General features: G+C 42.5%; 1 protein-coding gene across 3 annotated transcripts in view; it reads left to right on the top strand.

The window, feature by feature from the left end:
• The window catches only part of LOC143974486 (protein mono-ADP-ribosyltransferase PARP14-like), a 197,508-nt gene that overhangs the window by 136,811 nt on the left and 43,281 nt on the right, over nucleotides 1-17,416 (top strand). For all 3 annotated transcript variants that reach the window (XR_013272233.1, XM_077475944.1, XM_077475943.1), the window contains exon 11: nucleotides 11,514-11,708. Coding sequence is in view for 2 of the 3 variants with exons in the window: in XM_077475944.1 (XP_077332070.1) it covers nucleotides 11,514-11,708 (195 nt within the window). In the remaining variant the exon portion in view is untranslated. The remainder of the gene's footprint in view (nucleotides 1-11,513; nucleotides 11,709-17,416) is intronic.

Genomic DNA, 17,416 nt, shown 5'->3' with positions numbered 1-17,416 from the left:
TACATTACATAGTTGGCACAACACATTACATGGTGGATACATGGATACAGCACATTTAATGGTGGGCAAAGCACAGCAAATTACATAGTGGGCACAGCACATTACATGGTTGGCACTGCCCAATACAGCACATTACAAGGTAGGCACAGTACATTATATGGTGGGCACAGCACATAACATGGTTGGTACTGCACAACACAGCACATTGCATAGTGGGCACAACACAGAACATGCACAAGGTGAGCACATGACACGGTGGGCACAGCTGAGCACATTACATGGTGGGCACTTCACATTACAAGTGGGCACTGTACATTATATGGTGGGCACAGCATATTATATGTTGGGTACTGCACATGGCATAGTGGGCACTGCACAGCACATTCCATTGTAGGTACTGCACGACACATGCCATGGTGGACAATGTACAGCACATTACATGGTGGGTACAGCACATTACATGGTAGGCACTGCATGGCGCAGCACCTGAGATGGTGGGCACAACACATCACATGACATGGTGGGCACTGCACAGCAATTTACATGGTGGGCACTGCACATAACATGGTGGGCACTGCATGACACAGTGCATTACATGGTGGGCACTGCATGGCACAGCACATTACATGGTGGGCACCGCATGGCATAGCGCATTTCATGGTGGGCAATGCAACTGCACATTACATGTTAGGAACAGTATATTACATGGTGGGCACTGCTGAACAGCACAGCACATTACACAGTGGGCACAACACACTACATGCTGAGCACAACACATGGCAGGGTGGGCACAGAAATGCACATGACATGACATGGTGGGCACAGCATGACATGGTGGGTACTGCACATGACATGGTGGGCACTGCAAGGCACAGCACGACATAGTGGGCACTGCACATCACATGAAAAGCAATGCAATGCACAGCACATTACATGGTGGGCACTGCAATGTACAGCACATGACATGGTGGTCACTGCACATTACATAGTGAGCACTGCAATGCACAGCAAATGACATACTGGGTACAGCACATTACATGGGGCACTGCAATGCACATGACATGACATGGTGGGCACAGCATGACATGGTGGGCCTGCACATGACATGGTGGGTACTGCACGACATTGTGGGCACTGCATTACACAGCACATGCCATGGTGGGCATAGCACATTGCATTGTGGGCACTGCAATGCACAGCACGACATGGTGGGCACTGGGTACAAGAGAGCACATTACATGGGGGGCACTGGGCACAAGAGAGCACATGACATGATGGGCACTGGGTACAAGAGAGCACATTACATGGGGGGCACTGGGCACAAGAGAGCACATGACATGGGGGGAAGCAGCACTGTGTCCCCTAGCACAATAATTACACAACACCACCATAACAAATGTACTAACCTTATGTCAACATCATAGGAGACGTCCTTCCTCCCGGGCTCCTGCTGGTGAGGAGAACATCAGCGCCCCTCCCCCAGACAGCTCCCAGACACAGAGGATCTGTGTGAGTGGAACAGATCCTGTGATAGGAGTCAGACATCTGCAGAGAAGAGCCTTGGCTGCAGTGCCTAACACTTGTCTCCTCCATGTGTGCAGGGCACAGAGGGCTCCTCTTCCTTCAAGAAGGCACACAGATATTTATAAGCCACCGGCATGGGCCTATATTGGAGGTGGGGCCTGGAGATTCAGCTCCACAAGCCCCAATGTTAATCCCCTGCTTATTGCACAGCATCTTGTTTGCCCCTCCCTGCCCCTCTCCGTCAGAAATTGTGGGAAAAGAGAAATGCATGTAAATGACACACTATTGAAAGAAAATCCTTCTAAACACCTGAATAAATTCCTGCTTTTACTAAAGAGTAACTCTACTTTTGTGGAGAAAAATACATTCTCCTTTTGGGTGATCAATGTACATTGTACAGTGGATTCTGAATAGTTACATAGTTAGTAAGGTTGAATAAAGACACCAGTCCATATAGCTCAACCTGAGTGAGTGTGGGTGCATGTCCACAATTATCCCTATTTAATTAAGGTACCCATATACCGCCATTAATTTACACAGCACTCCACACATACATCGCACCCTACCCTCAAGGAGCCCACAATCCAAGGTCCCTAACTCATATTCATATACTAGGGCCAATTTTGGACAGAAGTCAATTAACCTACCAGCATATCTTTGGAGTGTGGGAGGAAACTGGAGTACCCAGAGGAAACCCACACAGGCACAGGGAGAACATGCAAACTCTGACAGGTAGTGTCGTGCTTGGGATTCAAACCAGCAACCCTTTCTACTGCTAGGCAAGAGTACTACCCACTACACCACTGTGCCACCCTAGTAGAATGGGAGTGACTAATTTATTATATGCAGCTGCTTCACTTTTAGGCTTCATGTATACCTTGGCTAAATTTACCAAAGCCATGGGAAAACCACAGCTGCCAAGAGAACACAATGGCTCCCCTGGAGGTATTCCCCTGTCAACACTGTGTGTTGATGGGGGAAAACAAGCTAATTTCTTTCCTGCAACCACAGGAAATTTGCTCTGTCTATGGCTGGCCTTAGTGCAGAGTTCTTTACACAAGCAGGAAATTACATTTCTGTGTACACAATATGCCTCCAGGAGCCATATTGCATCGACTTACTGAATTTATGGAAAGGAAAAGGTCATTTTTATTACCATTAAATGACAATATGATTTCTGTAACAATTGTATATGCTATAATATTTGTTATTATTTGCTATATTTCATTTTCATGAAAGTGGATTTACCCTTTACATGGTTATGGGGCTACGATAAATGTACTTCACCTCCCTCTTCAAAAAGGCAGGGGTGTGGTCCAGTCACGCTAAGGGGCGAATGTCACAGGCTGCCTGCAGGACATACTATAGAAGCAAGTAAAGTATGTCAAGGGAAAAAAAAAAGACAGAAACATACAGTACATCTCAGCAATTTTCCCACTCAAGCCCTCCCACCCGTCTATCTCCACAACATAAACACAAATTATTCTGTAATCCAAGATAAGAACTTGGAGGAATACTTTGACTCTTTGGGATAACACAACTAGAGTGAAGAAGACTCAAAACGGTTCTAAATTTCTCAAATAATCAAGAGTAGAGATGGGCCGAACACCCCCCGGTTCAGTTCGTGCCTGAACTCTCGAACATCGAAAGCGTTTATGGGACCCAAATATGAAAAATCAAAAGTTTCCATTTTGAAGGCTTATATGCAAGTTATTAAAAGGGTATAGGAGCTGAGGTAGTGCCCTAGGGGTCATGTACCAATGAAAAAAAAATATCTTCTTAAAGGAGGAGTGATTTTAATGATGCTTAAAGTCAAACAATAAAAATTAAAAATTCCTTTAAAGCGGTTGTATACCCACTGACACTTTTTTTTAATACCCCTGTAAGGCAAAAGGCATAATGAGCTAGTGTGCACCGCATACTAGCTCATTATGAAATACTCACCTTAGAACGTGGCGTCAGTAACTCACCTGGTCCACGCTGAGGGAGATGACATGTTGCCTCAGCGTGTCTTTTCCGGCCACTCCCAGTGCTGGAGCCGAGATGTCGTCAGACTTGTTTCCTGCAAGGTCCGGCATCTGCCGGGCTTTCAGCCGAGAATCCCCTGTGCGCATGCGCTACTGCAGTCAGTGGCTCATTGCATGGGGAATATCTCCTAAACCGTACAGGTTTAGGAGATATTTTTTTTTTTTTTACTATAATAAGGCTTACCTGTAGGTAAAAGTAAAAAAATAGACTATACAACCGCTTTAAATATAGTGCCTGTAAAGTGGCACGTCTGCACAAAACCTGCTTCAGCAAAGCACAAAATCTGCTGCAGCAAAACTGACATTTATAAAGAAAAGTAAATTGCATTTTAACTGATTTTCTCTTCAAGCTTTCTTTATTTAGTAAACAATGGCTTGGGGGGCCAGTCTGTATGATGAAAAAAAAAAGAAAAGATATCCCCAGAGTGGGGTTTTTTACAGCATATATTACCTGTGAATGCTAGTAGATATGTATAATAAGTGCCGACATAAAGCAGATAATTAGTAATATAAATGTTTTATTTAATAAAAAAGAGGATTAAACAGGCGACACAGTGGTCAAGGACTGGGCTCCACTATATGAATAAAAATATACAGTATTACATATGCATACAAAGTTTATAACACTTAAACCCTGTTGTAACTATAATTGCAATAAAAGATGGATAATATGGACCCTTTACGCGTTTCGACCCTCTCGGGGGTCTTCTTCAGAAGGTTTTTTATCTATTATGAAAAGGAAGACAAACATAAATATATATCCATATATAATGTACTGTAATATACTAGAGATAATCTGCTGTAAGCAGAATATACATCAAACATTGCATAGTAACAAGGTTAATAAACAATTGGTATACATCGCAAATAAATACCTATATAATCCACGTAGGAGATCCTCTTTAAAACATGAAGTCCATTTTTCTAGTCTGTATGATGAGGCCACAATTTAGTGCACTCGGAACAAGATTAGAGATTTTGGGGATAAATTCTGGCGTCTCTTTGGCCGACTTTGGATGGAAATAACAGTCTTGCACCACAGTAAGCAAGCCTTATGTGAAGAAGCCAAATTATAGTACACTTAGGCCAAGATTAACATTTTTTTTTAAAAATAAAGTCTGGTGTCTCTTTCATAGACTTTGGATAGAAGTAACAGGTGCGGAAATATTGGTCTTTGGGTTTTGGTGGTGCTTTAACCCCGTAACCTTCTAGAGGTACTGTTGGTGAAAGCAAGAATTGGCTTTGCTGTAAAAACTAGAAATTTGATGCACCTGTCAAACAGGTGTGGAAAAATTGGTCATTTGGTGTTAATTGTGCTCTATACTAAAAAATTTCTTCAAGGTAAAATCAACACCCACAAAGCTAGGCAATCTAGACTGTCTTGCAGAGACTTGAGATCCCAATAAAACGTAATCTGTGACATTGGCATCACTTGATAGCTGCTGCTAATCTACCAGGACTGATTCATTTTTACATATGTCAGCTGGCTAATGGAATCTGTGGACAGACATGCTCTTTTATCTGTCACAAATCCTCTTGCAACACTGAATCCCTGTTCAGAAAGCACGCTGGATGCAGGGCAACCCAGCAGCTCAATTGCATACTGGGCAAGTTCTGACCAGTGGTCTATTCTCATGACCTAGAAACCCAGTGGATCGTTTACTGGAAAGTTCTCCATATCTGTTTTTGCCCCTAGATAATCTTTCACTACAGTGCATTGCAAAAGTATTCACCCCCTTGGCATTTTTTTGTGATTGTTGCCTCACAACCTGTAATTAACATGGATTGTTTGAGGATTTGCATCATTTAATTTAGAGAACATGTCCACAACTTTTGAAGATGTTTTATTTTTTATTGTGAAGCAAACAACAAATAGGACAGAACAACAGAAAAAGTTAATGTGCATAACTATTCACCCCGCTAAAGTCAATACTTTGTAGAGCCACCTTTTGCAGCTATCACAGCTCCAAGTCGCTTTGCATAAGTCTGTATGAGCTTGCCACATCTTACCACTGGGATTTTTGCTCCTTGCTCCAGCTCCTTCATGTTGGATGGTTTGCGCTTGCGAACAACAATCTTTAAGTCTGACCACAGATTTTCTGTTGGATTGAGGTCTGGGCTTTGACTAGGCAATTCCAACACATTTACATGTTTCCCCTTAAACCACTCAAGTGTTGCTTTAGCAGTGTGTTTGTGATCATTGTCCTGCTGGAAGGTGAACTTCCATCCTAGCCTCAAATCACACACACAGAGTGGTACAGGTTTTGCTCAAGAATATCCCTGTATTTAGCACCATACATCTTTCCCTTAACTCTGACCAGTTTCCCAGTCCCGACTGCTGAAAAACATCCCCACAGCATGATGCTGGGGATGGTGTTCTTTCAGTGATGTGATGTATTGGGTTTGCACCAGACATAGCGTTTTCTTTGATGGCCAAAAAAGTTAAATTTTACTCTCATCAGACCAAAGCACCTTCCTCCATACATTTTGGGAGTGTCCCACGTGCCTTTTCTTGAACTCAAAACGTGCCATTTTGTCTTTTGCTGGAAATAATGGCTTTCTTCTGGCCACTCTGCCATAAAGCCCAACTCTATGGAGCATACGGCTTATTGTCGTCCTATATACAGATACTCCAGTCTCTGCTGTGGAACTCTGCAGCTCCTCGAGGGTTACCTTAGGTCTCTGTGCTGCCTCTCTGATTAATGCCCTCTTTGCCCGGTACGTGAGTTTTCGTGTGCAGCCGTCTCTTGGCAGGCTTGCTGTTGTGCCATGTTCTTTCCATTTGGTTATAACAGATTTGATGGTGCTCCTAGGGATCATCAAAGATTTGAATATTTTTTTATAACCTAACCCTGACTTGTACTTCTCAACAACATTGTCCCTTACTTGTCTGGAGAGTTCCTTGGTCTTCATGGCAGTGTTTGGTTAGTGGTGCCTCTTGCTTAGGTGTTGCAGCCTCTGGGGCCTTTCAGAAAGGGGTGTATATGTAATGACAGATCATGTGACACTTAGCTTGCACATAGGTGGACATAATTTCACAAATTATGTGACTTCTGAAGGTAATTGGTTACACCAGAGCTTTTTATGGGCTTCATAACAAAGGAGATGAATTCATACGCACATGTCAATTATGATTTTTTTTATTTGTGAAACATAGTTGTATGTATATATTTTTCTAATTTTACTACACCAACTTGGACTATTGTATTCTGATCCATCACATATAATTCAGATTAAAAAAACATTGAACTAAAGTCTGTAATGTAACAAAATAGGTAAAAAGCCAAGGGGGTGAATACTTTTGCAAGGCACTATATGATGCAGAGGTTGCCATTGGGATCTTAAAGCTGACAGCCCTGGGCGCTGAGGACTAAAAATGTTTTAAAAAATGCATCACTGAGACGGCCCCCTCCTCTACCACTCCTTTTTTAACCAACAGAAGCCTCAAAACTAGCTTTTCCATGAGACTGTAACCCACAAGAGTCTGAAAAGGTGTTACATAAACTCCTAGTCCTGAAGCACATTTCACCATATGCTTCCTCTGCAAGTGCTGGATGAGTTCAAAGACTTGCCCCAAGTAACAGTATTCAAGGAGGGTTGCCAACCAATAATGATCCTTATCCTTGATGCTCCAAATTCCCGGGTTCTTTCACAGGATTTGAAAAATAAGGGAGCCCATGCACCGCAAGTTTGCAGAGTCATGAGAAGTAGATTCCTCGGGGTGTCACTAAGGATTACAGTATCTGGAATGGCCTTCTCTGAGCCACGTACTACTCCCCAGATTTCTGAGGACTGAAAACCATCTCGTAAGGTTTGAAGTAGGTCTTCCTTTGCTTCTATGCCTCCAAAACTGACAGAATCATTCTCTTCCTCCCTCTCCTCTTGTATGTTCTGTGGTGTCGCAAGAATGGTGTTTGCATAAAGCAGGCCTTGAGAGGAAAGGAAGTCCTCCTCTTCTTCTGCTCTGCCTCAAGTTTCCTGACCATAATGCCACGCAGAGCATGCCCCAGCAGGAACACAACAGGGATTGTATCACTGATGCACGCATTGTCACGGCTCACCATCCATGTCGCCTCCTCAGATGGTGACAGTACAGTGCATGCATCATTTATCAGCAGCCATTGGCGTGGGGAAAAGAGAGCAGAGGTGCCCTGAGCCTGCCCTTGTGCTGTACTCAAACAGGTACTCGTTGACAGCACTCTGTTGCATATGCAGCCACTGCAGCATTGCCAAAGTTGAGTTCCACCTGGTGGGCATGTCACAAATCACGCAGTTTACAGGCAGGTGGAATTCCCGCTGAATTTCAGCCAACCGAACACTGGCTGTTTATGACCGCCTGAAATGGCTAAAAACTCTTCTGGCCTGCTTTAGAAGATCTTGCACACCTGGGTACATGTTTAAGAAACTCTGCACAACCAAACTGAGGACATGTGCCACATGTATCAACCTTCCCTTTCGAAGGATGGAGAGAAGGTTAGTGCCATTATCGCACACCACCATTCCTGGCTCAAGCTACCATGGCATGGACCACCTCTGAGCCTGCCCTGCAGAGCTGAAAGAATCTCTGCTCCTGTGTGGCTCTTGTCCCCTAGACAGACCAGCTGAAGCACTGCATGGGAATCTTTTAGCCTGACTCATTGAATGGCTCCTCGAACGCTTAGGGGGTACTTGTGGTTCATAGGACAATCCAGCAGAGGAGAACATGGAGATGGAGGAGGAGGGAGAGGATGGGGGTGGAGCTGACAGATCTCACCATCATCATCACCAGCTGTATGGAGACGTGGCTACAAAAATAAGCTCCAGCACTGATCCCTGTCCTGCATCCTTCCTAGTTGCAAGTAGAGTTACCCAGTGTGCTGTCAATGAAATATATAGTTCCTGACCATGCTTACTGGACCACGAATCAGCAGTAAGGTAGACCTTGCGACTTACTGCCTTGCCCGACGATGTTAAAATGTGGCTTTCCGCGTGATGGTACAGAGACGGAATGGCTTTGCATGCAAAGAAATGGCAACTGAGAACCTGCCATGGTGGTACAGCACATTGTGCAAATTCACAGAAGGGTCAGAATCCACCACACGGAAAGGTAGGAGTTGTAAAGGCAGCGATTTTGACAAGCTGGAATTTAGACACTGGGCAAGTGAGTGGAAAGGAGTGTATTTTTATTTTTTTTGCGCTGCAGTAGCTGGGACAGAGAAATTTGCCTGCTATCAGCTACAGCTTAGGTGGTGTGCTGCTGGAAGATGTCCTGCAAGGACCTGTGACATCCTTTGCTATACCATCATCCCTGTGAGTGGAGGCTGCTGAGAGGTCATGAGATATGACAGGGTTAGACATGAGAGGTGAGAAGGAGAAGAATTGTGTTGCTTGTGTGTGGCTCTCAGGTGCTGTTGCCAATGGGCTGAGTGATGGGAGGTTAAATGCCTTGTCAAGCATGTGGTAACCAAACAGCTGGTGTTTTTGCCATGCTTGATCTGCTTGCGGCAGAGATTGCAAATTGCAACAGTACAGTCAGCTGTACATGTGCTAAAAAAAAGGCCCACACAGCTGAGCTCTGAGAAGTGGGTCGGGAGATAACAGCTTCACAATCTGATGGAATGGGGGGGCTGCTCTCTACTCTTCCATGATGCCTGTCTCTTGAGGACATCTTGCCTCGTTGGGGTTGATTCTCCCCCTCACTCTCCTCCTCTGCGCTATCTGGCACCCATGTCATGTTAGTGACCTCATCAGCATCCCCTCAATCCTCATCATCGCTGGAGCCAACTTGACAATATGCTGTGGCTGGGGAACTTGATTGCCAATTTGTTGTTTATCAGTGTTCTACCTTCTCTGTAGTCTCATATTAGTCCCTTCCTCTACCTCAGAACTGACATCAGTATCAAGTAATATCTGTGCATTCTCAAGAAGCAAGTGGCTGACGCTGTGTTCAAATAAATTAGATGACTCCTCTATGCATGATGCTGGAGCTATGGCAGGAGCTGTGGACACAGAGGCAGTATAAGCTGCTCTGGCAGCTGAGGTGGACTGTACACTAGTGCTATCTTGGGTGATAGAGGATGAGGATGGTTTAGTAAGCCAGTCCATCACCTCCTCTGCATGCTGTGGCTAGATAGTACAGGTAACATCACTAAAACAGAGACAAAGGTGCCCTGCCTGAGGACGGACCACATCCACCTTTGCCTGTGGACACAGACGCTTATGGCCCCCTCATAGTGGCATAGGAACATCTGCCTCTCCTTGCTGGCCTCCCGGACATGATGGCGGCACTTATTACCTAAATTTAATAGATACTGGGAAATGTGTAATTGGATACACTATATTCAAAGAAAAGTGGTGCTTGGTGTACTTTACTTTAAATTAAGGACTGACATAAATGTAAAAACTATACAAAAACAATAAAAAAAACATAAAGGGGAACACCAGCTTTACAGTCAGAAAAACTGACAATTTAAGAAAAAGGGGGTAGGCACGGATGAAAAAATAAAAATAAAAGAGGGTATACAGCAGCTCTGTATACAGCACTAAATGTTATGTAATACTGCGTTAAACACTGCACTACACTAATACTACACTGACACACTATACTAAACACAAAACACTCAGAGTTAAATGTTATGTAAAGCTGTGTTAAACATTGTACTACACTAACAGACTACACTGATGCACTATTCTCACACACTATACACTCAAAATCACAATAAGTGAACAGTGAATATGCCAACTGCTAGTAGAAAACCTGCTCTGTCTATCTCCACTGCAACACACTACAAGAGCTGGCTATGGGAAGTTACCTTTTATAGCATGGGTGGGACTATGAGTACTGAGCCGTGATTGGAGAAAGTAATCATCACTTACTCCAATCTGTGCCAGTGGTCAGGTGCAAGTGCACAGTGCATTATGGGGTGCTCGGCGGGCGAACATCCTGCTGATCTACCCGCAAATTTGAATGTTCGCGAACGGCAAAGTTGGGGCCGAGCAAAAGTTCACCCATTTCTAATCAACAGGTATGAATTTGAACTTTAAACTTTCTATGGTCTCAGGTAAATGGGCACTGAGATACAGATGAATATAGAGATGACCTTACAAAAAGTGAGATTAACTACTTAAGGACCGAGCCTCTTCGCGGCGATACCTCACATATGTGGTTTGAACACAGTTTTTATATGCGGGCGCTACTCACGTATGTGTTCGCTTCTTCATACAAGCTCGTTGGGACAGGGCACGTTTAAATGTTTTTTTTTTTTTCCCTTGTTTATTTTACCTTTTATTTTATTTATTTTTTATACTGTTCTTAAAAAAAATGAAAATTGTGTCACTTGAATTCCTATTACAAGGAATGTAAACATCCCTAATAGAAAAAATGCAGCACTTCTTAAATATGAGATCTGGGGTCAAAAAGACCTCAGCTCTCATATTTACACTAAAATGCAATAAAAAATAAATAACTAAATAAAATGTTGTCATTTAAAAATAAAATAAAAAAGTCCCTTTAAGAGCTATGGGTGGAAGTGACGTTTGAACATTTTCTTATGAGCACACTAGAGGGTGATACATATTAGTATAATGCTGCACTTTGCAAACGTTCCTTCTGTAGTTCTGCCCAGTCGGACATGCTCCATGATGTTATCTACACCCAGGCTTCTGCAACCTCTCACATAAGAGTACTCTGCCGCAGGCCCCAAGGTCATAAGCGCAGAGCTGCAGGTAAAACGGGGAAAGGTTAATGGACTTTAAAGGTACCACTGTAATCCCAAGTTGAGAAAAGAAAGTGCTCACAAATATATGAGTGTGTGCTTGCTATCAAATATACAGTATATTTCTATTTTAAGTAATGTTTAAGTTTATTTAACCTGCTGCTTGCTGTGAGAGGAAATTGTGTATTTAAATGGGAAACAAAGTATACAAATAGTTTCATTTGAACCTGAACAATAGGTCTCTTGTTTTCTTTTCTTTTTCTTGTAGGTGAATGTGGATTTAATCCATTTGAAGTGGCAAACTATTTTGTGAATGCAATAGCCTTATTTGCCAGGACTAGAAACACAAATTCTTTGACTTGTGTTCGTCTGGTTACAAGTCGCCCACACATCTACCACATATTCCGCGCACAGTTGAGGAAACATTTTAGATTTGCGTCAGGAGACTCTTGGAAGCCAGTAGGTGAGTTACAGAATGCTAGGTCTTAGGCCTCAGCAAACACTTATTAGACATTATTAGAATTATTATTATTATTATTAGAAGTACTAATATGTTATCAATTCCTTTTCCTAATGCAGTTTTGAAAAAAAAAAATAAAAGATACAAAGAAAGAAAAAGCCTTAAAGGTCATATATTTATAGCTACAGTATATAGTATTTTAAAATCTACAACTCTGTCCCAGTCAGAAGATATGCATTCCTAAAAATTTTCCTTTTATTAAAAATTAAAATTAGAAGTGGTATTTAATCCCCAACCAATCAACGCCACACCAAACCTACGCAAAAATGTACCATATCGCCATGGCAATTCCAACGGTTACCAGATCATTCATCAGTCTCCCACTATCAGATCACTCAATGGTCCTAATGCTAATTATGAATTCTCAGGACTATGAAGAAATGTTCCAATGCTCCTAAATGAGTCACTATTAAGCAACCGGGTTCACTGTACCTCAATGGAAAAAGAAAGTTACGTAAAAAAAAAAAAAAAAAGTTACTTATTAGTAAGGTTGAATAAAGACACCAGTCCAACCTGATTGAGTGTCTACAGTTGTCCCTATCCCTGTACATTACACACTCACATCGGCCCCTACCCTCAAGGATTCCACAATCCCCATTCATATACTAGGGCCAATTTTGGACAGAAGCCAATTAACCTACCTGCATGTCTTTGGAGCGTGGTACTTGGAGGAAACCCACGCAGGCACAGGGAGAACATGCAAACTCCAGGCAGGTAGTGTCGCAGTTGGGATTCGAACCAGCAACCCTCTTTACAGTGTTGGGCGAGAGTGCTAACCACTTCACCACTGTGCCACCCAAGTAATCTCTCCTGAAACACTTTGGGTGGCCCACAAGGCTGTCATTGGGGGCAAGCTCATCCAACTAGCCTCCAAACTCAAACGAGAAAGAAAGGCCAATATAGTAAAGTTGGAACAAGAGTTATATAAACTTTCCAAGGACCATAGAGGAAATCCCACTCCTACATCCCGAGCGCTTTTGGAATCCAGTTGCTTGTCCCTAAACTTGGCTCTCATCAAGCAGGCGGAAAAAACCTTAGATGGTCGGATGTGAGATTATACCTCCACAAGGATAAAATAGGCCCCAGGTTGGCTGCCAGGCTGATGCCCCAGGTCCTTCTCCTTCCCAAAAGTGCTTTCCTCCATAGGGATACTCACGCAGAATCCACATAGGATTATGACTGAGTTCCACGATTTTTATTCTAAACTTTACAGGACAAACAATGGAGTCCATCCTCTGATTTCTTGAATGACATTCCCATCCCCAAATTGAAAAGGGATCACAGGGCAGACCTTGAAAAACCCATAGGTGAAGCTGAAGTCTTTGAGGTTATTAAATATCTTAAGAAGGGATCTGCGCCAGGACCTGATTGGTTTTCCACAGAATATTATAAGACCTTTGGATCCTCACTCTTATCGTGTTTGACTTGTTTCTTTAATTCTCTCCGGGCGGGTTCTAAACTTGATACTGCAGTTAAAATGGCCTACATATCAGTCATTCCCAAACCAGGAAAAGATAGCTCAGGTACAGTATTAGCAACTATAGACCCATTTCCTTGATCAACAATGATCCTAAAAGTTTGACTAAAACCATGGCTAACAGACTGTCAGCCCTTATTGGGAACTATATCCATAAGAATCAAGTGGGCTTCATCCCTGGAAGACAGGGCCTGGATCAAATACGCAGAGCGGTGAACGTTATTTCAATTTTGATAGCGAATTGCAATGGAGGCAATAATCAGGAAGGATTCTTGCTCTCAGTATACCTGCAGAAAGCCTATGACACAGTAGAATGGCCATATCTGTTCGAATTGCTTGATAGATGGGGGTTTGGGCTGCATTTCATGGAGCTTCTGAGGGCACTTTATTCTAACCCAAGTGCCCCAAGTTAAATTGCTTGGTCACTTCTCAGAATTCTTCCCAATCTCAAAAGGAACTCGACAAGGATACCCCCTTATCGCCCATAATATTTGCCATCACAATAGAAACCCTGGCCATAGCGATAAGGTCTAATCAGAGTATCCATGGAGTAAGATGTGGCCCCCACACCCACAAATGTGCACTTTTTGCGGATGACTTGCTTCTTTTATTACTTCGCCCCTCATATCAACCCCAAACATTTTCAAACTCCTTGGGAAAATCTCTGGCCTTTATGTGAACATTGCTAAATCCATGGCGCTGAGTGTCTATACCCCGGCCTCATTGGTGGAACGCATACAAAACAGCTTTTCATTTAATTGGAGTACTACATCTATTCCATACCTGGGCCTCAATCTGGCAGCTAGTATTGACAAGCTCAATAATGCCAACTACCCCCCCTCTACAAAAAAACTGGTAAACGACTTATCTAACTGAGCAAAGTGGGACATCTCCTGGCTAGGGAGGGTTCCATCAATTAAAATGACCATACTACCCAGGATACTATATCTATTCTGCTCCCTTTCCAATTCCCCTCCAGAAATCTCACCTCCAGAAATATCAATCCAAGGTAATTGGCTTTATTTAGGTATGCAAGGAATTCCATATGCCCTAAAAGTGTCCTATATAGAAGCTGTACTATATCAAGGGGGACTGGAAGTCCCTCACTTCTGCCAATATTATCAAGCAGCCCAATTTTCTATCATTTATTCTAAAGGACATAGACCAGACTGGGTGAATATGGAGAGGCATTTGGTCCCTGGGCACACTATAGACTACCTGACCTGGATACCTACTAAATGGAAGCAAGTGTGAAGTTGTTCACGCAATGGTACCGTGTCCCCTCCCGACTGGTAATAATTTAACCAGGCTTCCCCTCCATGTTTCAGGGGATGTGGCTATTTTGGTTCTCTCTTCCAAACCTGGTGGGAATGTCAATGCATTAGGGGCTACTGGAATAGATTCTGTTTGTTGCGCAAGGTCACTGGCCTTGCAATTCCTAAAACACCAGAGATTGCATTGCTTAATAGCAAGCCAATTGGAGGCTCGAAACATCTTCTAAAACTCACTCACTTTATATTGTTAGGGGCCAAGATGACCTTGGCCTGAGCATGGAAGAAACAATCGGTGTCATTTGCAGCTGCCAAACAAAAGATCTCATGGATAATGGTCCAGGAGAAGACAGACAACAAAGCATTTGAGACAGTGTGGGAACAGTGCAGGATATACATCAACCAGCCCCTGTAACCCCTCATGCTATTGTCTATCCAGAAAGAAACCATGATGCTTAATACCTACTAAACTCATCTATTCTTTTTCTTACTCTTTTTTAAGGACTATCCTTCCTTTTTTTCCTCTTCGGGCCCTTATTGCAAGGTTACCTCTCCTTATTATTTTAGAAAGTAATTTTTTGGGACAGGTATTTGAGAATCCTGAGCAGGATCTCATCTAGTTGTGAGGAACCAACTGGGATTTTGGTGAAAACTCCCATAAAGGGGGATTGTTTTGTCTCTCAATAATAGATCCAGTTGTACGTTTACTTTTAATATGACGGTTTTACCCTTCTAGTTGACATTTAAGATAGTTATCTTTGCCACTAGTAATGCGAAACATGTACATGTCAACCTCAAGATTGATTTATTCTGCTCATGTCTCAATGTTCTTTTTTTTTTTTTATTATCATACCTGGTTATATCAAATAAAAAGATTGAAAGTAAATCCCAAAACAAAAAATAAATTGTAAAATGAAGTTTACCAATCCTGTGGTGGCTTTATCCCTTTATTTTCATCTGGGGATCCAGCCAGTTAGTTTGTTTTTCAACTTATTTTAACAGACCAAGTTGACCAGATAAAGTAACAGAGGGTTGAGACAAACCATTTACCCCTGAGATGGATGCTAACTATGGTCAGCTTTTCTTAATTTATAAAAAAACTTTTGTACTAAAAGAAGAAAAACTGTTGCTGTAACGGCTTATAAAGTGTTAGCTGGAGTTCAGCTTAGTCTTCATGTACGCTAATAGCTCCTAATAATTGAGTTAGGCGCTTTTGGGATTTTTTTTTGCCAAAGCTCCTAATGTACAGTACATGTAGCAACGTCCCGGGCCTCTTTGGGCTTAATAGTTACCTCCAGAGTTAGGGACAGCTGACATCCTTCTATGTAGATTGGGTTACAAGGCATGGTGGGTGTAGTGCAATGTATATTCATGGGCGCCAGACACTTCTTGAATGCAAAGAGATTTATTTTCTCTTGAACAGAACAGTAGGAGAGAGGGTTTAGGGCCAGGACACCCTTTAGTAGTTGCAACTTCTGTTCCTCTCATAATTATCCCAGTTGAAGTCCATACGTGATGTAACGCGTAGGAGACCGGAAGTGACGTTTGTACCTGAGGAAATCGCTCAGATCTGTTAAGCTGTGTGCTCGTTTATTCGTTCTTCTATGTGAGTAATTTTAGCTATTTTTAATAAAATATTTGATTGAAATACTACACTATGGAGGATCTCCTTTACCTGTTGTTTTGAGCATTGTTACACTGGCCACAACTACAAGGGAGAACGGCACTGTCAGAAGCCCCCATCCACAGCCCTGCTGACCCCCCTGAGTCTTCCCTGCAACATTAGTTGTTCTGCTGCATACCTTGCAGCTGTGAGGTAATTGTTTAGTATAACCGGCACGGAACACCATTGGAGGAGAGTTGCCCTGGCACATTGCACCTTTTTTTGCGGTTGTGAAATCACATCTGAAAGTTGCATGATTGAACTGTGTATGGGACACTTTATTGAAATTCACGTTTTTGCTGCTATTTTGTTTCTTTCACTAAGGAATGTAATTGGGACATTCCTCTGTTTTCTCTACACGTTTTAGATCACCGATTTTATGTGTTTATAGTTTTTTATATGATTTTGATCACTTAGATTATTACATATACTTCTTTTTATTACTTAGTTGTAGTGATATCACAGATGTTTATTTAATTTATGCACCCTATGGTCTCAAGCACTGTTTTGCTTACTTTTAAAACACAGGAATAATACATAAGAACACTATACATTAGATGTTCAATGTAATACACCCTTTTAAGTTTTAAGTGCTGCTCACAGAACACTTTAAGAAGTATTTATAAGTTTTTTAATATTATGTGTTTTATAGTTATTGTAATCGTTTTTGTTGGTATTTAGGAAGCGCAACACACCCTTTCCCCTTTTTTTCTTTAATATTGAGAGTTCACTCATAGAGTGCTTGCTGCTCCTGCTAGAACATTCCTTTTGCTATCTTCCACTTTTTTGTCATAGAGCGCAGGAGCCCCTTTTATACACACTGCAGTACATTATAGTTTTCTTTTTAAGGTTTAATACAATTTTAAATTCATCAATATGTCCTTTGTACTGTAAGGTCACACTTTTACATTTGAACAAGTGCATTTCTTGACTGCCATTGCGGACCTCGCCTTCTGAAAATGCAGAAGGGGATTCATATTCACCTAAGTGGGTGCAGCATCCATCCAATGCTGCATCTGTCCTCCGCCACCTCTACACAGAGAACTATGTGAATAAAGACCACTGATCACTCAGTTCTCGGTCTTCCATGAGAAGAGAAGGGCTTTCTGCTCTCCCCCTGGGGCTCACTGGAGTGCCAGGCTGTGCAGGAGGCAGAAGCGGCTGTCTCAGTCTCTTAGTGGTGTACTGAGAGACTAAGCCAAATGCCAGTCAGGCATCTGGGCAGGTCCAGACATTGTCA

Source organism: Lithobates pipiens, unplaced genomic scaffold (genome assembly GCF_037356315.1).
Source record: "Lithobates pipiens isolate NorthernLeopardFrog02 unplaced genomic scaffold, aLitPip1_a1.2 Scaffold_13, whole genome shotgun sequence".
NCBI lineage: Eukaryota > Metazoa > Chordata > Amphibia > Anura > Ranidae > Lithobates > Lithobates pipiens.
The sequence above is the reverse complement of the archived record's forward strand: the minus strand, read 5'-3'. Positions and strand labels throughout refer to the sequence as shown.